This window comes from Equus asinus, chromosome 20 (genome assembly GCF_041296235.1).
Source record: "Equus asinus isolate D_3611 breed Donkey chromosome 20, EquAss-T2T_v2, whole genome shotgun sequence".
NCBI classification, from domain to species: Eukaryota; Metazoa; Chordata; class Mammalia; order Perissodactyla; family Equidae; genus Equus; species Equus asinus.
Genome location: NC_091809.1, coordinates 16,149,061 through 16,176,186, shown reverse-complemented (window position 1 = coordinate 16,176,186; position 27,126 = coordinate 16,149,061). Strand labels below are relative to the sequence as shown.

At 47.6% G+C, this 27,126-nt stretch overlaps 2 protein-coding genes across 2 annotated transcripts in view; both read left to right on the top strand.

Annotated features, from left to right (window-relative positions):
• Window positions 1-14,828, top strand: part of LOC106832730 (complement C3) — a 41,421-nt gene extending 26,593 nt beyond the window's left edge. The window contains exons 28-41 of the mRNA XM_044753120.2: window positions 4,818-4,974; window positions 6,896-7,059; window positions 8,518-8,676; window positions 8,825-8,884; window positions 8,982-9,072; window positions 9,191-9,242; window positions 10,791-10,878; window positions 10,997-11,086; window positions 12,701-12,806; window positions 12,993-13,082; window positions 13,282-13,365; window positions 14,249-14,332; window positions 14,426-14,561; window positions 14,644-14,828. Of these exons, the coding sequence (XP_044609055.2) occupies window positions 4,818-4,974; window positions 6,896-7,059; window positions 8,518-8,676; window positions 8,825-8,884; window positions 8,982-9,072; window positions 9,191-9,242; window positions 10,791-10,878; window positions 10,997-11,086; window positions 12,701-12,806; window positions 12,993-13,082; window positions 13,282-13,365; window positions 14,249-14,332; window positions 14,426-14,561; window positions 14,644-14,785 (1,503 nt within the window). The 3' untranslated portion in view covers window positions 14,786-14,828. The remainder of the gene's footprint in view (window positions 1-4,817; window positions 4,975-6,895; window positions 7,060-8,517; window positions 8,677-8,824; window positions 8,885-8,981; window positions 9,073-9,190; window positions 9,243-10,790; window positions 10,879-10,996; window positions 11,087-12,700; window positions 12,807-12,992; window positions 13,083-13,281; window positions 13,366-14,248; window positions 14,333-14,425; window positions 14,562-14,643) is intronic.
• Window positions 14,829-20,843: 6,015 nt separating this feature from the next.
• TNFSF14 (TNF superfamily member 14) lies at window positions 20,844-25,263 on the top strand. The gene is made up of 4 exons (XM_014843639.3): window positions 20,844-21,170; window positions 22,538-22,574; window positions 22,839-22,880; window positions 23,483-25,263. Exons 1-4 carry the CDS (start codon window positions 20,952-20,954, stop codon window positions 23,908-23,910), a joined length of 726 nt encoding a protein of 241 aa, XP_014699125.1. The 5' UTR covers window positions 20,844-20,951; the 3' UTR covers window positions 23,911-25,263.
• Window positions 25,264-27,126: the final 1,863 nt, after the last annotated feature.

The following is a 27,126-nucleotide window of genomic DNA, read 5'->3' as shown; positions in this document are numbered from 1 at the left end:
CTAAGAGCCCAAGGATAGGAGAAAGAAAATCAAATTTTAATTTTTCACCAGCTTACTTTTGACGTTAAAAACTTATCCACTTAATTAACTTCGTTTTGATCTTAGCCAGCTTGACCATACACAAAACTCTTTCCTTGTGATTTCTATTCCACAAACCTTCTATAACTTTCTTTTTACATTCAGAATTTGTCCCATGCCTTCTTTCTTCTCTTCTAGTACTTTAGGACAAATTTATCTTTCTTAACAAAACAAACAAAAATATCTTCATTCCTTGAATCTTCTTTACTAAAACATACATCTTACTTTCCTTAATTTTTTTATATATTGACATCCTGTGGAATGTCAGGTCCACAAGTACTGTCTAGAAACATGTGCTCTCTCATAGAAAATTTCTCAGCATGGCACAAAATATGTTTATCAGTAAATCCAAGTACTTTTCAAGTTTCTCTGTGAAAGAAGCCAAAAGGTAGATAAATCTATGGTTAGTAATTAATATCAAATATTATATCTTAGGTATAAATGACCTAGATACTCAATAAATTTTATCTTTAACTTAATTTAACAAAACTCTAAGGTTTTAAGTTACCAAAAGGTTTTGAAGTTATTTTAAGTACATACACCATAATACAAAATTACTATTAAAAATTTCACCTGAAACTTTTATCTTTTTCACATCTATTTAGTTTCTTGTTCCCAATAATTATTTAGATTGCCTATAAAACTTAATGAGACATTAGGCAAAATCAGCTATCATTCTGAGTTATTATTTTTGCTAATGAGTTTTGTAACAGAGATAACATGTCTGTATTATATCCAGTGTTGATAACTCTGAAAACATATTTATTTTAATCAATCAACAAGCTTAAGTAGGCTTTCATTTACCAAAGATTATTTTATATCATGTTAGCTTGAAAAACATTAGGGTTAGTTTCTATTACATTTATGTAAGTGCTTACTCTAAGCCAGTTGAACACAGCTCTTTTAGAAATACCATCTGGATGTAAAAATATCATACGTCTATAAGATATATAGACACACATACACAGAGATTCCACAGCTGTTGTTTTAAAAATACTGCAATGAATCAGATCACCTGATTACTAGTTATGAAAGCTCACTAGTTATGAAAGAATAATTGAATCCAAATTTTGTTTTAAGCTTTTTCTTCTAATATTTTTCCTAGATTTTGGGTGAAGGCACTCTTGTGGCCGTTTTTCTTTCCTTTTTTCCTTTTTTCCCCCCTTCAGTCTTAGGAATTGGTGATGGGCTAGATAACAGCTGCCAGAGACGTTACAAGCTTTTTGAGATAAAGGAAATGGGTGGAATCGGAACTTCCTCTAGAATTGCATTTCCAGTCTTGCAAGACTTCTTTCAAGGACAGTTGCTGCTAATTCCTCAGAAATTGGGTTGTAACTTAAATGAAATTATGGGTTGATCTGCCTGTTCAACCACATCATTCCTAATTTGCTTCTTTCCCTCTGGGTGCTTAGTTTTATTTTAACTTAGGGAAGAAAGCCTTAAAAAATTTCTATCAGGCTCTGAACATCAGCTTCCAGTTTGGCCAAACTTCTGATCATAAGTTGCTAAATCCTTTCAAAGATCTTTTTCAGGTTTCAGCCCAGACAAACAGTAACTATACCTAGCAGTATTAAACAATTTCGGTTACCTTTGATGTAGCAGTTTTCCAGAAAATCTCTGAGTCTTGTTAACTCTGGGAGGGGCTCATTTGGGGCCCTCCTATGAAGGTTGATCACAGGGGTGGCTATAAAGCCATGACCTAATATATTTTTCTTTTAGGTACATTTTATAACTGAATTTTTAATTAGCTTTTTGCAACAAAACTTTCCATAAGGTTACTTTGGAATTTTGAAGTCTTTGCTTTTAACGCACTTCTTAAATGACCTTATCTAATTAGAACATTCCTTCTAATGGTCAGTGTAATGCCCCTGAGGCTGACGGCAGACTGGTAGGACCCTTAACCACAAAAGGGAGTGCAACCCACATCTCTGACCACAAAATGGGGTGCAACTGCACTTTTGTCTGACCGTATTTTGGGGCCTCCAACCTGACAATTATTAAGCCAAGCCCTCAGGACGTGAAACAAGCTTGGTAAGATTTTGCAGTTCTTTGTAAATATTTACAGCTTCTGGGATCTTTAGGCTTTGAACAATTGTGCCAGAAGGTCGAACACTAGACTCTTGAAAGATTACGAACTTAACCACTTGGCCACGGGGCCAGCCCCTAGACTCTTGAAAGATTAAATGTTTTCCTTATTCCTCGGTTTGGAGGTTCAAAAAGAGCCCAAAGTTGCTACTGCAATTTTAAATTATCCTGGGTTATCTTTCCAACCATCTACTGTTACTCCCTTTTTAGGGGATTTCTCCAGGGTGGCTGAAACAAACAAGGTAATTTCTAAAGATTAGATCACTGAGAAACTCAGTCCCCAAACAGAAATTTTAACAAATAAAACAGTCAGACATAGACAAACACAAGCAGACACAGAAATCCAGTATTCTGGGACTCTCACCCAGAGTTCAGGATTCTAACCCAATCCTTGAGTGCTCCAGCAGCTGTAACCCTTTTTTATTATCTTCTTTGGAGTGTGGCTAGAACCCCCACTTCCAGCCTTGGAACTTCTTTTTTTTTTAAGATTGGCACCTGAGCTAATATCTGTTGCCAATCTTTTTTTCTTCTTCTTCTTCTTCTCCTCCCCCTCTCCACCTCCTCATTCTTGTCCTCCTCCTCCTCCTTCTCCACAAAGTCCCCTAGTACATAGTTGTGTATTTTTAGTTGTAGGTCCTTCTAGTTGTGGCATGTGGGACACCACTTCAGCATGGCTTGATGAGCTGTGTCATGTCCACACCCAGGATCTGAACCGGTGAAACCCTGGGCTGCCTAAGCAGAGTGTGCAAACTTAACCACTCGGCCATGGGGCCTGGCCCCCTGGCCTTGGGACTTTAACCCAGCAAAAATCTCCCCAACAGGGACTCTAACACACAATTCTGAAGAGATTATTAGGCAGTTTAGGCTCAGGCACATTTTAACAAGTTTACTTACCTGAAGATGTCTGGTCCAGAAGCTGTTTCTTCTCTCAAAAGAGAAAAGAGTGCCAAAGGGCCTGGGGCACCACAGCGGGAAACAGAAATCCAATTGGCCAAGCCTCCAGACAAAATTGTCTAGGCAGATGCTAGGATCAGTGAAAAGACCCCACAGGCCACCAGGGACTCCATAGCCTCAGGCGGGTGGTCACAGGACCTTGTCCCTTCATGGTCACCAAAATGGTTACAGCACAAAATTGGGGTTTTCTTGCCCAATGTGCATTAAGAACCAGTTATTACAGCATCAGCTTTTGAGAAAAGAAAAGGCTTGATTGCAAGATCAATGTGCAGGGAGACAGGAGGCATAAGCTCTCATGTCTGTCTCCCCGATCCAGCGCTTGGGGCAGAATTTATGGGATGAAGGGCAGGGTGGTCTGAAGCGTGGAGTTAGATGACTGGAGGTAAGGAGGAGTCAGCTAATTGATCTGCATAAGTGTAGTCAAGCTTCCTGGCTCTCTATAGGACGCATATTCACAAAAGGATGGTGTTAGTATGATCTTAGGGTGGATTTTTCAACCCCTTGACGTCAAAAGGGTCATTTATGGGGCATTTGCACAGACCCAGTTGATAGGTTGGCGGTCTCAGCCAGCCTAAACCGGACAAGCGGTCATGTCTCAGTTCCTATACACTATCTCTCAATTACTGTGTCGCTAAGATGGGGTCAGTTGAACTGGTCTTGGAGGGCCTGTGGCTACAATTATAACGGAGCATGGCACAGGCTGCAGAATGAGACTGCTGGAGTCCAAGTCAAGAGTGCGGGAACCAGCTTGCAAAAGCCAATTGTTAATTTCCAGGAATTTTACAAGCGGGTTGTTGAACACAATCATTATTAAAAATTAAGCGGTATGAACTTACAGTTAAATAAATTAAACTATAAGCGTTAAGCATTAAAATCCAAGATAATAAACAGTTAAAATGCATCACTTCCTAACTGTTTTACTGGCTTTTATCATTACCTATGCTCATGAGGTTATTTAGGTCTATTGTATCCGTATGATGGAAATCCTATATAACACTCTGCTACTGCCCACCTCTTCCCAACTCTACATTCAGTGATGCCACGTTGGTAGGTTGAAATCAGCCATGGTGGTATTTACACCATGGAAATCAGCAAACGCTACAAATGATGTCTTCCTCTGCCCTTCAGCTCTCTGGATCTCAGTATTCTCATCTGTGCAGCAGGGATGATAATGAAAATAATACTTACCTCTTAGGATTTTATGATGTTAAGTGAGTGGATATATGACTGGCACGTATAAGTGCTGATGATTATGATGGTGATTGGGTAAGACATGTTCCCAATGGTGTGCTGAACCTGCTCATACGAGCTCATGAGCACCTATTTGGTGTATCTCTTCCCCACTCCATGTTCAGGGAAGTCACATTTGATAGCTTGAAATGGGCCATCGTGGGAGTATTTATACCACGGTATTTGGCAATCTATAACCACCCCTTCCACCACTGAAGAGCTGGTTGTTAAACATTTACCAGCACACCATGGGGTATGTAGACTCCTCCAGGCACATTGTAGGGACTCAGCAACAAGGCAGGTCACAGTGGTTAAAATGTCTGCGAAACTTCAAAAATGGACACATCCAAGACAGGTCCCAAGGACAGAAACCATCCTGGTGCCCAGAAAGTCGTGCTTGTGTGATCCTTACCAGCTCCCTGTGGCAGCAATGCTTTCCTCATGAGAGTACTCTATCCTTTTTCTTGTAGAGCCTGGCACGCAGCATCATTAAGGCAGGAGACTTCCTTGAAGCCCACTATAATAACCTGCGGAGACCATATTCTGTGGCCATTGCTGGCTACGCCCTGGCCCAGATGGGCAAGCTGGAGGACCCCCTCCTCAACAAATTCCTGAGCGCAGCCAAAGGTGAGGGGCAGCCTGGTGGGATAAAGAGGGGTGCATGGCTTTGGTTTGAGGGTGGCGATCTTGAGGTGGGATGCATGGCTCCAAGCTGACCTGGGATGGAAGCCAAGCTGGAATGGATGGTTGTAAGGTGTGAAGTCCTCATTGTAAGCCCCACAAGAATGTCCATCACGTCATCCATTCAACAAGTGTGTGTTAAACACTTGCTGTGACGCAGGAGCAAGGACATGGGTTCTGATATCAGACTGACCCAAGTTTAAATTCCACTCTGCCACATTCTCACTGTGTGACCTTATACAAGTCACTTAACCTCTGTGGACCTCATCTTAAACTGATATCTACATCATAAGGTGGTTGTGAAGATTAAATAAATAATGCAGGTGGTAGGGTCTAGTACAGAGTAACAGCTCTATCGCTGGTGTGCTTACTACTGTTAGTATTGCTAATAACATTTTCATTATCTCAAGGGTAATTAGGATTAGATAAGATAATGCCATAGGGAATTTAGCACAGTGCCTGGCACACAGTGAGCGCTTAAACATTGGTCCGGTGATGACATTGTGTCAGGTTTACACTCACTGATGTAACATATCTGAATGTATACTGAAGAGATTTGACACAACAGAAGTTTGTTCCTTGCTGTGGAACGGTACTGTGTGTGTTCCAAGTTGGTAGGCAGCTCTCCTCCACACAGTGATGCAGAGATCCAGGCCTCTTATCTTTTCATGGCTCTGCCACCCCGGGGCCTTGGAATCCATTCCATCCAGGCAGAAGGAGAAAGAGTCAGAAGGATTGTGCGAGGTAGGTGGACCAGGCATTGAAGTGGCCCCATCACTGCCATGTACATTGCGTTGACCAGAGCTCACTCGTGCAAGCCATACCTACCTGCAAAGGCTTCTGGGAGATGTAGTCCAACTGTGGGCCCAGAAAGAGGAGATAATGGTTCTTGATGACAGTCTCCTCTTCCCTACATACTTTCTTAGGCACTTGGGATATCATGGTGAATACAGCACAGCACCTGCCATCATGGACTCACACTCCAGTTGAGGAAAGAAATGAGTTAACAGATTTCTATAGAGCATCATAGTGCTGGGATGGGAGAAGCACAGGATGCTTTGAGAGATGGAAGGAAGGGCCTCACTTAGTCTTGGGGTGCCATTGAAGTTGAACTGTGCAAGATGAGTGAGAATTAACAGGAGTAGATGGAGAAAAGTCAGCCCTGGTGGTCTAGTGGTCAAAATTTGACTCTCTCACTGCCACAGCCCAGATTCATTTCCCAGTCAGGGAACCACAGCACCCATCTATCAGTTGTCATTGTGTGGCAGCTGCATGTTGCTGTGATGCTTAAAGCTATGCCACTGTTACGTCAAATGCCAGCAAGGTCACCCATGGTGGACAGGCTTCAGCAGAGCTTCCAGATTACGACAGACCAGGAAGAAGGATCTGGCCACTGAATTCTGAAAAATTGGCCATGAAAACCCTATGAATAGGAGGGGACCATTGTCTGATACAACACCCGAAGATGAGAGGATGGCGCAAAAAGATCAGGCAGGGTTCTGCTCTCCTGTACACAAGGTCACTAGGAGTCAGAATCGACTCAATGGCACTAACAACAAAAATGGAGAAAAGGTGCTCCAAGTAGAGAGAACAGAATATGCAAAGGCCCAGAGGTAAGAAGGAGCATGGGAAGTCTAGGGAATCTCCCATAGATCAGTGGGGCTGAAGTTCGGCATTCAAATGGAGGAGTGAAGGGTGATGAGGGAAGAGAGTGAGGCAGGAGCCGGCAGACTGAGGGCCTCAAATGTCAGCCAGGACACCTGCACACCAAGAAGTCTAGCATGACTCTTTCTCTGAGCTTTCTCTGAGCTGTCTCCAGGACTGAGGGACTGAGCAGTGAGCGTGAGTGTGGGGGTCTTCTCTGCAGACAGGAACCGCTGGGAGGAGCCTGGCCAGAAGCTCTACAATGTAGAGGCCACATCCTACGCCCTCTTGGCCCTGCTGCTGCTCAGAGACTTTGACTCTGTGCCTCCGGTGGTGCGCTGGCTCAACGAACAGAGATACTACGGAGGTGGCTATGGCTCCACCCAGGCAAGTGGCCCTCCATCCTCCAGACACCTGCATCCCTACTTCCCCTGGCCTCCCACTGGCCTCCCAGGGAAGATGCTGAGACCAAGAGAGGCAATTCTGACCCACAAGCCAGGGTGATTGGAGTTGAGAAATCAATTTTTTTAGTTGTGCATCCATCTATGGATTCTAGAAAACATTCTGGATGTCCCAAACTGTGTTCTGAGCCTCCATTTTGCTCCTGGTGTCTAGATCATGTTCTCATAGCCTAGGCTCAGGTATGAGACTCTGTCTCCCCCTGATGGTTTCTAGACCATGTTCTCAGTTCCACCATGTTCCCCATCTTATCCTATCTCCCTGCTGGGTTCTAGACCAGGTTCCCAGTTATTCAGCGCATCAGCTGAGTTTCTGTCTCCCCCTGGTGGATTATAGGCCATGTTCTCAGTTCCACCATGTTCCCCATCTTATCCTGTCTCTCTGGTGGGTTCTAGACCAGGTTCCCAGTTATTCAGCGCATCAGCTGAGCTTCTGTCTCCCCCTGGTGGATTATAGTCCATGTTCTCAGTTCCACCATGTTCCCCATCTTATCCTGTCTCCCTGGTGGGTTCTAGACCAGGTTCCCAGTTATTCAGGGCATTACCTGAGCCTCTATCTCCTCCTGGTGGGTTCTACACCACTTTCTCATTTCTACCAGGTTCCCCATCTTATCTTGTCTCACTGTTGGGTTCTAGACCAGGTTCTCAGTTCCATATGCCTCCCAGTGTTACCTTGTCTTGCTGTGGGTTCAAACCAGGTTCTCAGTTATTCTAGGGCATTAACAGAGCCTCTGTCTCTCCTTGATGGGTTCTAGACCATGGTTTCAGTAACCTTGAGCTTCAATAACCTCAGGTTCCAGTTTTACCCCCTTCCCTTCTGGTGGGCTCTAAATCACATTCTCAGTGTCACTTTTGGATTCTAGAGCATACGTCCAGTGTCCCCAGGCTCAAACTTTATTCCGTTTTCGTGAGTGGGTTCTAGACCCATTCTCAGTGCCCTCAAACCCTTGCCTTAGTTTTTCTCCTCTGATGGATCTAGATCACATTCTCAGTGTTGCTAGACCGTCAGTCTTATGCCTACACTTTCTGGTGTATTCTAGACATGTGTTCAGTGTCTCCAGCTCTGGTATAGGTCTGTGTCCCTTGGGGAATTCTAGAACATGTCCTCAGTGTCTAAGAACTCCCAGTCTTACCTTCATGCTCTCTAGTGGGTTCTAGGTCACACTCTTAGTGTCACTGAGACCTAGTCTAATCCTCTCTCACTCAGAGAGTTCTAGGACATGTATTCAGTACCCAACAGCCCCATTTCATCCTCACCCTCTCTGGTGAGTTCTAGGCCGCAGTCTCAGCGCCCCACCTCTGACCATCTGAGCCTCTTCATTCCCAGTGTGTTCTAACCACTTCCTCAGTCTCCCAGCTCACTCTCTTTTTTTCTCATGGATTCTAGGCCACCTTCATGGTGTTCCAAGCCTTGGCTCAGTACCAAAAGGATGTCCCTAACCACAAGGACCTGAACCTCGATGTTTCCATCAACCTGCCCAGCCGCAGTTCTGCGGTCACGCACCGCATCTACTGGGAATCCGCTAGCCTCCTGCGGTCAGAAGAGGTACAGCCACCTGTCCAAACCTTCCTCTCTCTCACCCTCCATGCCAGCCAGGGTTTGCCGGGAGGTAGGAGGGAGGGCAGATGACCATCACAGCCAGGGGAAGGCTTGGTTCCCATCACCCTCTCTTCTCTCTCCCCACTCCCTGCAGACCAAGGAAAATGAGAAATTCACATTAACAGCTAAAGGGAAAGGACAAGGCACCTTGTCGGTAAGGAAGGGGAACCCACACCTGCATGGCCCTGCAGGGGCCCTCCCCTTCCCAAGTCAGGTGGGCTGATACCTAGTCTTCTGTCTCATCTTGCCAGGTGGTGACAGTGTACCATGCCAAGGTCAAAGGCAAGGTCACCTGCAAGAAGTTTGACCTCAAGGTTAGCCTACGACCAGCCCCTAAAACAGGTAAAAGGAGTAAAGACCCTATCTGTCACCTTTCCTCCACCCCCATTCTGATGTCTGCCCCCCCTCCTAAATCAGGACCCAGGGACCCCCTTCATCCTTCTGTCTTCTGTCTTTCTAGTCAAGAGGCCTCAGGATGCCAAGAGCACCATGATCCTTGACCTCTGTACCAGGTAAGAGATGGGTCACTGGGCTTCATCTTGGCCATCCCTCTGTCTCCAGCAAGACCTCTTACTAATAATATCCATGGTACCTAATAGTTTCTGGGAGTGTATTGTGCATCTATTACAGTCTTAATTACCTGCCAGGAGGTAGGTAGCATGGGCACTCCTCACTTTGCATGGCATGTGAGTCTAGAAATGACCACGTTAGCTGAGACCGTGCAAAGCAATCTTAATAATCAGTGAGGGAAATTACAATGGTTCTAGGACCTTTACAATTTTTTATCACACATCAAAAGCTCCCATACTGCCAGTTATAAAGGCATAGAGAAATAAGAAGTATAATAAAATGAGTATTTGTTGACTACACTGTAATTTAAAATATTAGATTAAAGTTGGGTCTTTTCTTCCTCTGTTAAACACTTTCCAAAGCACTGAACTTTGTACAATGTCTCCTTTCCTCTTTTTGTGTGACCTATCATAAGGAGCAAGCATCCTTTCTATGCCGTAGTGAATTGTCAGGTTCCCTTCTAAGTTTGAGTCAACTTCCAACATTTTATCCTTTGAGCTCTCAATGTCACGGTATATCTCTGAGAGTTCCTTTAATGTGAAGGTTTTTGCTGGCATCACTGCTCCTAGGACATCTTCATCTTTTTGTCACCACCACTTTTCTCATGGGTGTCAATAAGTTCACCTTCACCGAATTCCTCTAGTGCATATCTAGTCTCTCAAAAGGCAGCAGGGTCCACATGCCCCCACTCCATCTGCTATTTCCTCTGTAATTCCATTTATGTTCTATTTGAATTTCACCTCCAGCATTATCACTCTTCATTTCTTTACTGTGCTCCCCTCTTTGTTGGCCAATTCCCTCTTTCAATTATCCAGTTTGTAAAACGTCATGTGGGTTTATCACTGGAAGATAAGGAAGCAGCACAACTCCAGGCTTTGCTCTCTGTGTGTGAACGGAATAATGGATGCTCAGCAACCCATCACCAACAGGCTTGAAACGAAGTGCTGTGATTGGTCATTGATTGTGAGGTGCATCTGTTATTTATGTCATGATGGGTGGACTGAGAGCTAGTAAAAATACAATTACTCTGACTAATATCTGTAAATTAATTTGTATATATTATTAATATTTGTGTATATTAATATTAATATACACATTTCAGTGGTACTGAGGTTTGAACTGTGTTGTTGGGGAACTGGTGTTATTGAACTAGACCATGGTAACAGAATCATGCAAAGTGAGACTGTTTGTATTCTTGTCTTCATTTTTTAGAAGATCTGAGGCATGGAGAAGTCAAGTAACCCATCAAAGGTTACACAGAGCTGGGATTTGAACCAATACAATTGGGTTCCAGAGCCTGAGCAATTAGTCCCCTAGACCATTATGCTACCTTTTCTTTAGTCTCCTTGAGGGAGTGTTTCCAAATTCTAACATGTGATTCTAGGTGGGAACCAGAAGCCTCAGCCCCCGTCAGATCCCATTAACCAGGCACTGACCCCTAAGGCTGAGCCCATCCTGGAACTCAACCCCTCTCTCCCTGCCCCATCCAGATACCTGGGAAATGAGGATGCCACCATGTCGATCCTGGATATATCCATGATGACTGGCTTTGCTCCTGACACGTGTGACCTTGACCTGGTATGAAAGTCTTGGACTCGGGGGCTGGGATCAGTGGAAAGCAGCCTGGGGTCTGGAAGAGGCTACAGGGAGGGAGGGGGTTCCTGGAGGGATTTTCACAAGCCCTCTCCTTTCCCAGCTGAGCAGTGGCGTGGACAGATATATCTCTAAGTATGAGTTGAACAAGGCCTTCTCCAACAAGAACACCCTCATCATCTACCTGGACAAGGTAAGGCTTCCATTAGGACCTTGACCCCTACCTGGCTGGTCTTCCCTTCTACACTGGGCTTTGTCTGTGGGTGAAGCCAGCCCCAAGCTAGAGGACAGGGTCAGTGCTTCTCGGTGGTAGAGGAAGGAACATATAAAACAAGATGGTCACCCAGGTCAGGAAGATGGTCAACCCAAGTCAATGAGGTGGTCAACCTAGGTCAATAAGGTGGTCAACCCAGATCAATAAGGTGGTCAACCCAGGTCAACACACCTCCTCTAAGCATCTCACCTTCTGACCACTAATGTTCAACCTCATTTTCACACCTGCTTCCTCCAACTTATTCTCATCACAGGCTTAAACAACCACTGAAAAGAGCCACTTTGGTTTCAAAAAGAAAAAGAAAAAAGTGCTCAGTGAAGAGAAAGAACTCCTCTTGCTCCCCAGCCCTAGTGTTTCTCTCTTCTCTTACTCTCTCTCCATCTGGCTTTCTCATGTGCTCTTCATCTCTAACATGACTTGGGTTCCTCCTCTCTTCTGCTTATTTCTTCCCATTCTCCTATCCTCATATGGTCCCTGCTAACTCCTAATACTCCCCATGCCCCTCACCCCATGTTAGTCAGCATAAGTAACACTAGCTACTATAATAAAACCTCTAAGTGTATGGGGGTCTCAACACAAGAGGCTTGTATTTCTCTCTCAAGTCAAGTCCAACTGGTGTGAGAGGTGAGGAAGGAGACTTCTGCTCCACATGGTCACTCAGGGATCCAAGTATCTTCTATCTACATCTAGAGGCTCTACAATCCCTAGGACCTTGGAGTCCTCTGCTGGATCCCTTCTTTCCAGAAGAAAAAAAGATTGTCCATGAGATGCGTTTTTTTTTAATGATTTTTGTATTTTAATTTTTGTACTTTTAAATTTTTACATAATTTCAACCTTACAGAGAAATTGCAGAACCGTATAAAGAAGTCTCATATACCCTTTACTGAAATTCACTAATTGTTAGCATTTTTCTCCAAGTGTACATGACTGTCACATATACATACATACACATACATATATACATGTTTCCTATTTCTTTCTTTTTTCCCTTTATTTTATTCCAGTTTTATTGAGATATAATTGATATCTCACATGTCAGTTTAAGGTGTACAGTGTAATGATTTGATTTATGTATACATTGGAAAAGGATTACCACAATAAAGTTAGTTAACACATCCATCACTTCAAGTAGTTAGAACTTGAGCTTGTGTGTATATGTGCGTTTGTTTGTGCATGGTGAGAACTTTTAAGATCTACTCTCTTACCAACTTTCAAATAGACAATGCAGTATTGCTGGCCATGGGAAGTTTTTATGGGTACCAATAGCAGTCTATTGGCCAGAATTCAACTGCATGGTTACACCGAACTGAAGAGGAGGTTGAGCAGAGTACCCTATCCTTTTGAGACTCGGAGCAAAAGAAAATGGATTTGTTGAGCTGCTCATTAATCTTTTGCCAAAGATTCCTACCCTCCCCGACCCATTTCCCTCCTTAGTCCCTCAGTTTCCCTACCACTGTTCCAACCCCCATATGTGCCCTATGTTGGACTGCCTTCCATGTTGCCCCCACTGACTAACCTTCTCCTTCCCCCCAGATCTCCCACACCCAGGAGGACTGTCTGTCCTTCAAAGTTCACCAGTACTTTAATGTGGGGCTTATCCAGCCTGGGATGGTCAAGGTGTACTCCTATTACAACCTGGGTGAGCAGCCAACCTAGGGCCTGGGGTCTGGGGGTCCCAGGGATGTGTGAGTTATGGGTCTGGTGGTCCTATGTTTGGGAACCTGGTATCTCCAGGTCTGAGGAGTTGGGACTCTGAGTGCCCCAGGTGTGATCTCTGGATGGAGGTCCTCTCTCTCTGACCCCTCCCCACCACCTCTGCCCACAGATGAGACTTGCACCCGGTTCTACCACCCAGAGAAGGAGGATGGAATGCTGAGCAAGCTCTGCCAAAAGGACATGTGCCGCTGTGCTGAGGGTGGGTGCACAGGAGCCAGGAAGGGGCAGGCCATGCCCACTGGATCACCCATCCCCATGGGGGTGACCCACGGGGCCCTGAAAGCCCACACCTAGTGGACACTAAATGGGATGGCCCTGGGGCTGCCCACACCCATGGGAGGTAGGCTCTGGACAAGAAGTGGGACTAAGACCATGTACCCTACTCACCCACTCCGCAGAGAGCTGCTTCATGCACCAGGCAGATGACAAAGTCACTGAGGAAGACCGGCTGGACAAGGCCTGTGAGCCAGGAGTGGACTATGGTGAGTGCAGGGAAGGGCGTGCATGCATGTTTGATTGTGTGTGAATGATAGTGTGTGTGGCTGTGGTTGTGTGTGAGACTGTGTGACAGTAGGTGTGGTTGTGGTTGTGTGTGTGACTGGCTATAAGTGGTCGTGGCTGTGTGTGGCCGTGCTTCAGGTTGTAATTGTGGGCTACTGGTGTGTTTGAGTGTGTGAATGTGTTGTGATGGGCCATGATTGTGTGGAGAACCACGGTTAAGAGTGGACTGGGTATGTGTGAGTGTGTGAGAGAAGGTGGCTGTGAGTGGATGTGGTTGTGTGCCTGGGTATGTGTATGACTGTGAGGTTATAGTTGTAGACAGCCATGATTTTGTGAGACAGTGGTTGTGGGTGACAGTGGATATGGGTAGCTGTCATTGTGTATCTGACTGTAGTTGTGGGTGGCCGTAATTTTGTTCATGGCTATGTGTGTGACTGTGAGGTTGTCGCTGTACATACCCATAGTTGTGTGCGATTGTGGATAGGAGTAGCTGTAGCAATGTGTACGGCCATAGTTGTGGGCATCTGTAATAGTGTGCATGGCTGTGTGTGTGGCTGTGAGACTGTAGTTGCTCATAGCCATGGTTGATGAGACTAGCTGTGGATGACTGGTTATGAGTAGCTCTTAAGTATATTACTACAGTTGTTGGTAGCTGTAATTGTGTGCATGGCTGTGTATGACTGTGTGAGATGGTGGTTGTATGACTGTATGTGGCTGGGTGTGTTACTGGGGGACTGTAGCATGACTAGCTGTGATCCTGCATGGATCTGCCTGGGGGGAGCCATGCACCTAGGTGTGCATGCAGGTGAGGATGCCCCATGGTCACCCCTGCCCCAGACCCACACTGTCCTCCTTCCCCCACAGTGTATAAGACCAGACTTCTCAGGAAGGAGCTGTCAGATGACTTTGACGATTACATAATGGTCATCGAGCAGATCATCAAATCAGGTCAGCCCTGTGCTCTGTCTTCTGTCTTCCTGCCTCCCCCTCCCCCATTTCCCTCCATCCCACCAGCTCAGCTTCCCTCTCCGTCCCCTCCAGGCTCCGATGAGGTGCAGGTTGGACAGCAGCGCAGGTTCATCAGCCACATCAAGTGCAGAGAAGCCCTGAAGCTGGAGGAGGACAAAAAATACCTCATATGGGGCGTCTCCTCCGACCTGTGGGGAGAGAAACCCAAGTGAGTGCTGGCCCTGTGCCTGTGCATGGTCACCCCCTCCTGCCCTTCCTCTGGCCCCTCCTGACCTGTCATCCTTCCCCAGCATCAGCTACATCATTGGGAAGGACACCTGGGTGGAGCTGTGGCCTGAGGCTGATGAATGCCAAGACGAGGAGTATGAGAAAAAGTGCCGGGACCTTGCCAGCTTCTCCGAGAACATGGTCGTCTTTGGCTGCCCCAATTGAGCCCCCATCTTGGTCCCCCCAATAAAGCTTCAGTTATATTTCATGTGTCTCCCAAAGTCTGGAGGTCTTTGAGAGAGGGAAAGAGGCAGCTGTGATCCCAAGCTGCCTCACCTACAGCTCAGCGCCATCCCACCTGAACCTCACTTGCTTGCACTTCAGTCTCTCCTGTCGTTCACCTGCAAGTTCACTGGCTTCTCCACCCAAAGAGCACGGGCCTGCAGCACCTGCATCTAGCCTGAAGTGCACCTGCTGCTTCCCCTGCGTCTCACCTGCACCTCAGCTCCATCCTTACCTGAATTCTCATTTGTATTCTCACCTGCATCCTCACTAGCAGCTCACTGCCCCTTCACCTGAGTTCTCACTATTTGCTTACCAGCCTCCTTACGGCCTCATCATCGGACTTCTTACCAATACTCTCATCTGAATCTTTACTCTCTCACGTGCACCCTCACCTGTCATCTATCTGTAATTTTTGCATCCTCACCTGTCCCCCCACCTACACCCTTATCTGTAAACTTACCTGTATCTTTCCCATTCTTACCTATTCTTACCTGTCTGTCCATCTGTATCCTCATCTGTATTTTCTCTGCATCCTCCTCTGGGTCCTCACCTGCATCTTTGCCTACATCCTTCTCTGGATCTCTTCTTGTCCTCTTACCAGCATCCTTACCTACACTCTCACCTGCATATTTACCTGCCTTCTCATGGGCACCTTCTCCTGCACCTTTACCTGTGTCTTCACCAGCCTCATAACCCTACAGTCATCCTCTGCTTTCTCACCCTCTTCCTCACCTGCATCCTTACCTGCCTCCTCACCTGTTCTCACCTCCATCCCATTTTCCTCTTATCTGCAGCTCTCACTCCATTTCCTATCTTACCTGCATTCCAGTTGCCCTCCTGTAGGCTCGCCCCACTCTCCCATTCACTACTTCCTAGATGAGCCCGAACAGACTCAATGCTTCTGTAGGATCGTGTGGGGCATCTGTGCTCAGGAGGGGGTGGTAAGAGGCAGGCAGGGCGATATTTCCGGCTGGAGCTCCGAGTGAGCTAGCAAGGGGAAGGCATGAGTCAGCAGTCAAAAAGGGAGTGTGGAGGCTGTTGCGGTCACAGCATCACCAGAGCTGCGTGGGGAGCAGTGGCAGCCACAGGCGAGGGGGGCCACTGGCTGTCAAGGGGGACTGGGGCCCCAGGCGCATCTTCTACCTCCACCTCTAGTCCCTTGAGGACTGTTCAGGGTGGGATCCAGGCTCCCAGCTCTGGATCAGTTCATCTCGTGCAAACGCCCTGAGCCTAGAAGTCACTCCTCTACAGCCCCCTTTCCCTAAGACCCCCAGGTCCTGGAAACCCCCACCTCCCAAATCCAGGAATATGGGGGAAATAGAGTCACAGCCCCCAATTGCCAGAGACCCCTGTCTAGAGAAGACTCAACGAGCCTCATCTCTCACAGATGTCTCAGGTGATATCTGCCAGGCCCCCTGCCCTCCTGTATGTCCATCTTCTCACTTCTTCTCTTGCTTTTTTCTCCTTTCTCCTGTCCTGGGATTCAGTTTCTTCATTTCTTTAACACATGGGGTGTTGTTTTATTTGAGCACCTGTGGTTCTAGGCTGTGAACAGCACAGACAGGATCTCGTGAAAGTTACATTCTAAAGATGGAATAGAATGATTGCAGACAATGAGGATGTCCAAAAAGAATGGAGAATAGGGTGATGTGTGAAGGCTTACCTGCGGTGGGGCCACAGGTAATGGTCACTTAGATTGAGTGACAGTTCACTTGATGAGTCAACCTAGTTAGGCTATGGTGACCAGTCGTGTGGTTGAACACCAGTCTAAATGTTGCTATGAAGGTATTTTTTTTAATATTTGCACCTATAGTCAGTTGACTTTAAAAGCAGATTACCCTTGGGCCATCTCTGATGACATGGCAGTCAAAGTTTGGTGCACTCTACTTCAGTGGTCTGGGTTCAGCTCCTGAGCATGGAACCACAGCACTTGTCTGTCAGGAGTCATGCTGTGGTGGCAGCTCACATAGAAGAACTAGAACTTACGACTACCCACAACTATGTACTTGGGCTTTATAGGGGGACAAAAAGAAGAAAAAGGAAGAAAACTGGCAACAGATGTTATCACAGGGCAAATCTTCCCCTGCAAAAAAAAAAAAAAAGAATATATCTGAAACACAAAAAGCAGATTACTTTTGATAATGTGGTTGGGCCTCATCCAATCAGTTGGAGGGCTGAAGAGAAAAAATTAAGTTTCCTGAGGAAGAAAGAATTCAAAATGGTGGTGTAGAAATTCGGCCTGTGTTTCTAGCCTTCAGACTCAAGACTGCAACATCAACCCTTAACTAAATCTTCAGGCTACTGGCTTGTCCTACAGACTTCGGATTTGCCAAGCAGCACAATTGCATGAGCCAATTCCTTAAATATCTATGTGTGTGTCTGTGTCTGTATCACTCTATCTGTCTCTCAATAGATTAGATGGATGGATGGATGGATAGATAGATAGATAGATAGATAGATAGATAGATAGAGATAGACAGATGGATATAGATAGATTGATTAGACAGATGATAAATAAATACATAGGTAGATAGAAAGATATGACAGATGGATGGATGGGTGGGTGGATGGATGGATGGATGGATGGGTGGATGGATGGATGGGTGGATGGATAGATGGATGGATGGATGGATGGATGGATGGATGGTTGGATGGGTGGATGGATGGATGGATGGATGGGTGAATGGATGGGTGGATGGAAGGATGGATGGATGGATGGCTGACTAGATGGATGGATGGATGGATGGATGGGTGGATGGTTGGATGGGTGGATGGATGGATGGGTGGGTGGATGGATGGATGGGTGGGTGGATGGATGGATGGATGGATGAGTGGATGGCTGACTGGATGGATGGATAGATGGCTGGCTGGATGGATGGATAGATGGAGGGATGGGTGGGTGGATGGATGGGTGGGTGGATAGATGGATGGATGAATGGATGGGTGGATGGCTGGCTGGCTGGCTGGCTGGATGGATGGAGATGTATTATTGGTTCTGTTTCTCTGGTAAACCCTGCTTAATACAGGTGGTCAGGGAAGGCTCCTGTGAGGGGGGTGCTTCTTGAGTCAAGACATAGATGAGAAGCAGGAGCCAGCCATGAGGGATCTGAGACAGACTGTTCCAGGAAGAGGGAACAGTAAGTGCAAAGGCCCCAAGACACCTGGGGCAAAGTGAGCAAGAGCATAGCGGCTTCAAGATAGTGATGACCACTTAGTGTCTATTCTAAGATCAGGGGACAGCAAACTTTTTCTAAAATGGGCCATAGAGTAAATATTTTAGACTTTGAGGGCCAAAAGGTAAAGTCAAGGATATTATGAAAGTACTTATAAAATAAGAGAGGAAATGTCTGCCCTGCAGTGCTCTGTTCTCTTGGGATAGGCCATCTGGGGTGGTGGGCATGCTTTGCTCCAGGCTGCTAGAGACATTCTCTGGATAAAGAGTGACTGATCTGAGGCTTGAAGGTCCAGGCAGCTGGAGGGGGTGAGGGGTGACCCCCAAGGCCAGTTTCTAGCTCTCTGCTCCAGCAATACCCAGACCCCAGTCAACCTCTCTGTCTCAAGGCCCAGCTGTCTCACCTGGGTTAGGTAGCCAGAGGCAAGAGGACATGCTGAGTCACACCAGCCCCAAGAATGAGAGTCATCCACTCAGTGCCCAGCAGTTCCCAACAGAGGGGACTCCAACGAGTACATGTGGGGCTGTGGATGATGGTGGGGTGTTGGCTGCAGGCCAGGGAGGCAGGCCCTGGGAGCAGAGTGAGGAACAGAGGGCAGAGGAGAACACCCTAGTTGGGTCTTCGAAGCTCACTAAAGTGCCGGCTGCTCCTGTGGCTGTACAGAAATGGGGTGGGGGTGGGGGGGGCAGATTTGTCCCGTGGCCGTAATTTGATAACCCCTATTAGTTCAATGGGAAGCACTGAAAGATTTTAAGCAAGGGAGGGATGAGAGCTGACTTACATGTTTAAAAAGCTGATGCCAGCAATTCTGCTCCTAGGTACATACCCAAAAGAATTGAAACCTGGTACTCAGACAGGTATATATTCATGCATGGTCACAGAAGCACAATTTGCAATGGCCAAAAAGTGGAAACAACTTAAATGTCTACCAACGAATCAATGCATAAGCAAAATGTGGTCCATCCATACAATGGAATATTATTCAGCCGTAAAAAGGGAATGAAGCACTGACACATGGTGCAATGTGGATGAACCTTGAAAACATACTCAGAGAAAGAGGCCAGACACAAAAGACCACGTATCACATGCGTCCATGTTTATGAAATATCCAGAACAGGTAAATCCACAGAGCAGGAAAGCAGACTAGTGGTTGGCAGGGGCTGAGGGTATTGGGGAACCAGAAGTGACTGTTTATGGCTATGAAGTCTCCTTTCGGGACATTGAAAATGTTTTGGAATGAGACAGAGTTGCACGACATTGTAATTATACTAAACGCCACCGAGTTGTTCACTTTAAAATGGTTAGTTTTGGTCAAAGCCTGGGTAGGTCAGTTGGTTAGAGCATGGTGCTAAAATGGTTAGTTTTATGTTGTGTGAGTTTAACCTCAATAAAATAAAAATGAATAAAGAAGTAAAGAAAAAGATTAAATAAGTAAATAAATAAGACTAAATAAGAAAAAAGACTAAATAAATTTTAAAAATGAATGAATCATAAAGAATAAATGAATAAGAGCTCACCCTATCTAGAGGGTAGAGAACGACTTGTAAGGCAGCAAGAGATAGAGCACGGCGTCTAGTTGGGAAGCTACTGCAACAGTCCAAGCAAGAAATGATGGGTGCTTTACTGTCTCAGTCTGATCCGGCTGATGCAAGAAGATATCTTAGACTGAGTGCCTTCAACAACAGACATTCATTTCTCACAGTCTGGAGGCTGGAAGTCTCAGATCAAAGTGCCAACACAGTTTGGCTCTGGTGAAGGCTGTCTTCCCGGTTTGCATGTGGCCACCTTCCTGCTGTATCCCCACACGACAGAGAGAAAAAGCATCTCTCCCGTGTCTCATCTGATAAAGGCACTAATCCTATCACTAGGGCCCCACCCTCATGACCTCACCACCTCCCAAAGGCTCCGCCTCCAACCACCCATCATGTTGGGGGATTAGGGCTTCAACATCTGGATTTGGAGGGGGATGCAAACATTCAGTCCATGGCACTTAGCTAGCAGTGTAGCAATGGGCATGGAAACAAGTGGCTGGATTTGAGATCTGATTGGGAGGTTGAAGAGACAGGGCTTGCTGAAGGGTGGGATGCAGGGGAGAAGACAGAAAAGAAGTCCAGGATGACACCCAGGTCTTAGGCTTAGTTAACTGGCTGGGCAGAGGTTCCATCCCATGGCTGTGAGTTCCAATTAAAACTTGCATGCATTCCACACATGTGTGCACACACACATGCACCTGTAAATACATGCATGCACACATATGCTTGCACTCACATGCATCACATCACATCCACATGTGCACACACGCAAGCATGCTTGCACCTGCACACACTTCCATGCACACACATGCATGCACATAGCATATACATGTATGCACATGGCATACACATGCACGTGTGCACCACACAAACCACCCTTGTACTTTCCACTGTTCTTATCAACATCTAAAACACTGTATATTATTTTCTTACTTATTCGGCTCATTGTCTTTCTCACCCCGCTAGAATAGGAGCCGCGAAAGACAAAGCGCTCTTGCCTCTCTTGTTCACAGCTGTACCCCTGAACCTAGAATAGTGCCTGGGACACAGGAGATGCTCAATAAATACTTGGAAACCGAGTGAATGAAGCAGCCGGAAGGGATAGCTGGGGCCTCCCCTCTCTGACCCCCACCTGAGTCACATCTTAAGAGGCCTCTGGAAAGAGTGAGAGACCATGTGAGTGAGAGTGAGACAAGGCCAGGCTGGGGGTGGGGGGACAGGAAGAAGAGGAGGACGAGTGGGGAAAGGGGAGGGGCCGAGCCCCAGCTTTAAAGGCAGCTGCGGGACCCACCGGCGCCTGTCTGCAGCGTGCAAAGCCCAAGAGCGTTGGGCAATTGTGGTTTCCTCCCTGCGCAGGACCCAGCCCAGCCCGGGGCATCTCGGGGCCTCATCCACTCAGGCATGGAGGACACAGTTGTGCGGCCCTCAGTGTTCGTGGTGGACGGACAGACGGACATCCCGTTCACGAGGCTGGGGCGCACCCGCCGGAGACAGCCCTGCAGTGCTGGCCAGCTGGGCCTGGGCTTCTTGTTGCTGCTGCTGGCGGCGGGGCTGGCGGTCCAGGGCTGGTTCCTGCTGCAGCTGTACTGGCGTCTGGAGGATATGGTCACCCCTCTGCAGGTGAGTGGGGCCTGGGGTCATGTGGCGGGGGTGGAGGGGGTCTCCTGTGTCACTGTGTGTCTCCCTGCGTGTATGTGCAGGACAGGGGTTGCACTAAAAGCAGCCCAGAGCAAGTTAATCCACCTCTCTGAACCTCAGTCTGCTCATCTGTAAAATGGGCATGATAATAAGAGTACCCATCTGCTAGGGAATAAAACAATATTGCATGTGTGGTGCCAGGCGGTGGCTGGCCAGCAAGCATTCGACCAATCAGAACCAATATTCTTTTCTCTTTTTTTAATTGAGATATAATTGACATATTACATTGTGTAAGTTTGAAGTGTACAACATATTGATCAGGTACATTTATATTGCCATTATATTGATACATTTATACTTGATACACTATATGATCGCCATTGTACCGTCAGCTAACACCTTCATGGCGTGGACACAATTATCATATCTTCTAGTAGTGGGAACAAGTAAAATCTAGTCTCTTAGCAAATTTAATGTTTAGAATACAGTTTCATCATCTGTAACCCCCAGAATGGACATTCTGATATTGCTAATTATTATTAGCCACATCCCTCTGCCACACTTGGGACTGTCACTAATCGACTTTGTCCAATTCGGGCAGAATCTCCCTCTGCTTCACTTTTCAGTTGGCTGTGGATGTGTCCGTCTGTCTGTCTGCCACACCTGTGGGTCTGTGTGCCCCACACCATGACCATGTGGTCTTGGTCTTTTGTGTCTCATGTTTTCAGGTCCTTTCTCCTTGTGAATGGATCTGACGGCCACACGTGTGTGTCCACATGCCCACATGGACCTGTGCTGCTCTCCTGCATACATGCGCCCACACATCCATGTACTCACCTGTCCGTGGCCCGTGTGTCGACGTTTCTGGGTCTCTGCATTTGCAGACCTACATAGATCCATAAACCACGTGTCCACGTAACTGTGCCCATGTGTATCTTGTCAGCCTGTCACGCAAGTGTCCAAGTCTGTGTCCGGTGTCACGCATCCATATCCATAGGCTGGCACTTACATCCACATGTACAGTCATACGGATGTCCATGTAGTTAATAAACCCTTATACATCTTACTACGTACCAAGCATAGTAATACACTTTTTACACATAAATTCACTGAATCCTAAGCAGATACTATTCATATGTCCATTTACAGAGGGAAAACTGAGGCACGGAGTGGTTACAAGGCTGCTGTGGGGGGGTGGGGGGCGGAGGAGGGTGTGCACATGGCCCTAGGTACATGTCTGAGGGTGGCATCTGAGCCTGTGGTCAGCATGGGTCTCTCAGGCATGAGTCTGAGCCGTGAGAGGCGTGGGCCCCACAGGTCCTCACCACGGGCTCCTCTTCCTTTTTCAGGACAGAGATGCAGGATCCTGGGAGGAGCTGAAGCAAGGTGAGTCAGAGTCCTGGTCCACAGGGAGTGGATAGGAACATTCCCACACTGCCCCCACCCCCTCAGCCCATTGCCCAATGCCATTTGCACAACTAGCCCAAGCCCCACCAGTGCTCCTCCCCGAAGCCTGAGAAGCAGAAGTTTGGGTCACTCCGGAAAGGGTGGGGTTGACACCAGAAGATGGACTGGGTGACCCCTCGGGAGGCTGTCCCTTACTCTCCACTGCCTTCATATCTTATCTAACCTCTGACCCTCTCTTCCCAGAGCGGAGGTTCCACCAGGCGAACCCAGCAGCACACCTCACAGGTGAGGGGGACCCCAGGGTCCTGGTATGGGGGGGGGTCAGTGTGTCCTGAGGAGACAAGACAGATGCCCCAACATGTCAGAGTATCCATCCATTCACTCGATACTTATTCTCAGAGTCACTCAGAGCGCAGGCACTGCCCAGGTCCGTATATTTCTAATTTTATTTACTGAATAAACCTTTCTATGGTGCTTACTATTCTTTGTACATATTGATTCATTAAATCCTTAGCAGGTACTATTCATAGCTCTGCCTTACAGAGAGGGAAACTGAGGTACACAGAGGTCATAAGGCTGTTGGACCAGGGCGTGTCCTGCCTCCAGTCCTTAGTTCTGCCACTTACAAGTTTTGACGCTTTTGGCAAGTCCCTTAATTGCTCTGTGCCTCCGTTTCCCCACCTTCGAGAAGGAGACAAAATGAATTAAGATGTGTAATAAGCAAGCGACTTGTGGCTCACTTTCCAAACCTGCAAAGTGAGGATAAAGTGAATTAATACACATAAAGCTCAGAGAGGGCAGGACTCAGAGAGGGGTGGCGACTGGCCTAATGGCACACAGCAAGCATGGGACACGAGCTGATCAGTCGCCTTTGTCTCCCTCCCCAGGAGCCAACTCCAGCTTGACGGGCAGCGGGGGCCCGCTGCTGTGGGAGACGAAGCTGGGCCTGGCCTTCCTGAGGGGCCTTGCCTACCAGGACGGTGCCCTCGTGATTGTCCACGCCGGCTACTATTACATATACTCCAAGGTGCAGCTGGGCGGTGTGGGTTGCCCACAGGGGCTCACTGGTGGCCTGCCCATCACCCATGGCCTCTACAAGCGCACGCCCCGCTACCCCGAGGAGCTGGAGCTGCTGGTCAGCCGGAGGTCACCCTGTGGACGAGCAACCAATTCTCGCGTCTGGTGGGACAGCAGCTTCCTGGGCGGAGTGGTACATCTGGAAGCCGGGGAGGAGGTGGTGGTCCGCGTGCCAGATGAGCGCCTGGTCCGACTGCGGGACGGCACCCGGTCCTACTTCGGGGCTTTCATGGTGTGAAGGAAGGAGTGATGGTGGATGGAACGGGGGTCTGACAGGCAGAGACCTCAGAGGGTGCCTCAGGAGACAGAAAACCCAGAAAGCAGAGATTTGGAGAGTGCTCTCGGGAACCCAAAACTTGGCTGGTGGAGAGCACAGGGGGCACCACCAGGGGTCAAGAACCCAGACACCCCGAGGGGTTGAAGACCCAGCAGGCACCTTAGAGGACCAAATTAAACTGCAGACCCCACCACGGACAACACTGCAGACAAAGACCTGGAGACTGGGTCTGTAAGCCCCCAAACAGGGTGTAGAACTGATCTGCCTGATATTCAGGAAGAAAGGGTGAGGGGTGGGTATTTATACTTTTAATTCAGAAGAAAGTGAGACTTGGGGGTCCAGGGACTTGTCTGAGAACGGAAAAACTTATCACCCTCTCCACTCTCACAAGTGTGGGAGGGAGGAGATTTATCATCAGGACTCATCCATGTGGAGAGCCCAGCCCAGCCCAGCCCCACCCACGGTCACAGTCACTTACTCAAGTCCCACCCACGGGCTAGTGGCCACACCTCAGCCTGGCCACAAAAAGTCACACTCAGAGACACAGGCACAGGGGTGTGCTGGTAAATGTTTACCAAACAGCTCTGCATAGGAGAGAGGTTTCACAGTGTTTGCTGATTTCCCTGGTGTAAATACTCCCACTGTGGCTGGTTTCTGGCTACAATGTATCATCCACCAGCTGGCTGTAGCCCAGCACCGCTAAACACTCACATCCCACTAGGGCCCAATGGCGGTTTCAGCACCCAGGCCAGAGCCTGGTACACAGCAGGCGCTTGGAAAATGTTTGCAGAAAGAAGTAGAGAGAGACAGAAGAAGGAGGGAGGCGGGGAAGGAAGGGAGAAAGAAGAAAGAAAGAAAAAAAAAGGAAGAAAATACATTTATACCTACAGCATCACAGAGAATCGTTCAGCTGCACAATCTCAGACACTCTTTCATATGCACAGATTCATACAAAGCATCCGATTCTCTCGCAAACACACATGAGTCATAGACAGCACACAAGCAGTCATAAGCATTGCATGACAACCACCCATGACACAAGTCATCATCACAAACTCAGTCACCCACACGGTGTCACCCTCGTGTGACACACGGGTTTCGATGCTCATCACATCGGACTTCCACATGCCGCATCACGGTCAGACCCATCTCACACGTACATGGCATCACAATGACACACACATACACACATACACAGCCTGAGGTTCCTCCCAGCCAAGACGAGCACATCTTGGGGTGAGGACCAGACTTTGTCCACAGCCCTGGGCCCCTTGACCACTAGTCTTGGAAATAAATGGCAAATGTTGCACCGGGATCCGTCTGGTTCTTAGGGGAAGGGTGGTTTGCAGAGGTGGATGGATGGATGGAATGACCCACGGAGGTCACTCTACAAATGAGAAGCCCAATCCCAGCTGGCACAGCTCTATGCAAGAAGCTTGGGGAGACATCAGAGACCTCATACCCGGGGTCTGCCTTCCCCTTAAATCTGAATTCCTGAGCAAGTGGAAGCTACATCCTGCCAGGCACCCTTTACATACAAATCAGGTGGTCTATGCAAACGAGCATATGACCCGGTATGGCTGGAGGAACATTTCACCTCCCAGGACCCTAGAACAAGGGCTCAGACCCCAGAGGTGGATGAGTTATTATTGTTGTTGTTGATAATATTGTTGTCATTGTTGCCCGGTACAGGGTGAAAGGAAATAGGCTTTGCAATCAGATGGTCCTGGGTTGCAACTCCACTCTGGCACTTCCCGGCTGTGTGAACTTAAGCAAGTCCCATCACCTCTCAGTGCCTCAGTTTCCTCCTCTAAAAGGGGAGGTAACAACAGTCCTTGCCTCCTAGGTTTGTTGTGAAGGTTAAACCCAGATCAGGCGTAGAAAAAAACCGTTTGGTATGGTACCTGGTACACCATAGGAGCTCTGTAATTGTGCAAGTGCCGTTAAGTGATTTAGAAATAATAAGAGCATTTGTCAGGCACTTTCTCTATGACTACCATCTCGTGTGAGTCACATCTTTGTATACATACGTGGGCAGAAGCTGTTGTTGCCCCCATGTTCCAGATGTAGAGACTGAGGCAGGAGTGCCACCCCCAGCCACCCCCACCGAGGACCCACGGATTCATGCCTCTCTGCCCTTGCTGGGCTGGTGGGAAGTGGGACGGCCCCAGATGCTCAGCCCAGCCCCCGCTGGAGTTTCCTTTCCTCTCATCACAGTCTTTTTGTTTCCGTGGCTTTGATGAGAAGACTAAGGTGTGGGGACGGTATATTTATCAAAGCTACCAGCAGCCACCAGCTTCCGCCTGGGGATGGAACCTCTCACTAAGTTTAGCCTCCAAAGATCATTCCTGGGAGGGGCCTCCCAGCCTTGAGGTGGAGGAGAGAGGGGAGGTTGGAGGGGTCTGGGTAGGAGGGAGATGGAAAGAGAGGGAGGGGAAGGAAAGACAGAAGGGGAAGAAGGAGGAAGGAGGCAGAGAGAACCCTGAAGGTGTAGAGGTTGGTACAGCAGGAGATGGAGACTCCCAACTTGATTTCAGATAAGGTGTGAAGGCAGGAAGCCCCTAGTCCAGACCACTGGCCTACTTTACAGCTTCTGAGAAGTTTATCTGATCGATTTCCGCCTTCACCTCCTGTGCTCCAGCATCTTTTCAGATTTCACCCTCCTCTCTCACCCCAATCAACTCTTCCTCAAGACCCAAAGTCGAACATGCTCACCCTCCCCCCAGCCCCCCTCCCCCTTCTCTTCATCTCTTGCCAAGACCCAGACGTGCTAGAAGTAAAAAGAATGATGACAAATCATTTACTAGTTTCCTATTATGATGCTGTGCCCCTCTGGCTAAATGCCACTGGGTTCAAACACTGAGATGCATTGTCTCAGAGAAACAGAAGGGTTTTTACACTGGAGCCAGACTACCTGGGCTCAAATCTTCACTCTACCATTTCCCAGCTGGGTGATCTTGGGATCCATCCTTGACTTCTCTGGGCCTCCGTTTCCTTATCTATAAAAGAAGATAAATTGTGACCTCTACCTTACCCTGGTTATTGTGAGATGAAATGACTTGAGAATTTAAATATTTTTTCTGGAGCTTGGCCCACAAGCTCTTTAAAGAGTGAGCTCTTTAATCCTCCATAGATATTATTTTCGTAAGCATCATTGCAATCATGTGCACATTTAAA

What these genes read in the sequence shown, in the direction of transcription:
- TNFSF14 (XM_014843639.3), top strand. Translation starts at nt 20,952, where the DNA reads ATGGAGGACACAGTTGTGCGGCCCTCAGTGTTCGTGGTGGACGGACAG. An exon ending in ATATGGTCACCCCTCTGCAG is followed by an intron (nt 21,171 to 22,537) that starts GTGAGTGGGGCC and finishes TTCCTTTTTCAG; the next exon opens with GACAGAGATGCAGGATCCTG. An exon ending in CTGGGAGGAGCTGAAGCAAG is followed by an intron (nt 22,575 to 22,838) that starts GTGAGTCAGAGT and finishes CTCTCTTCCCAG; the next exon opens with AGCGGAGGTTCCACCAGGCG.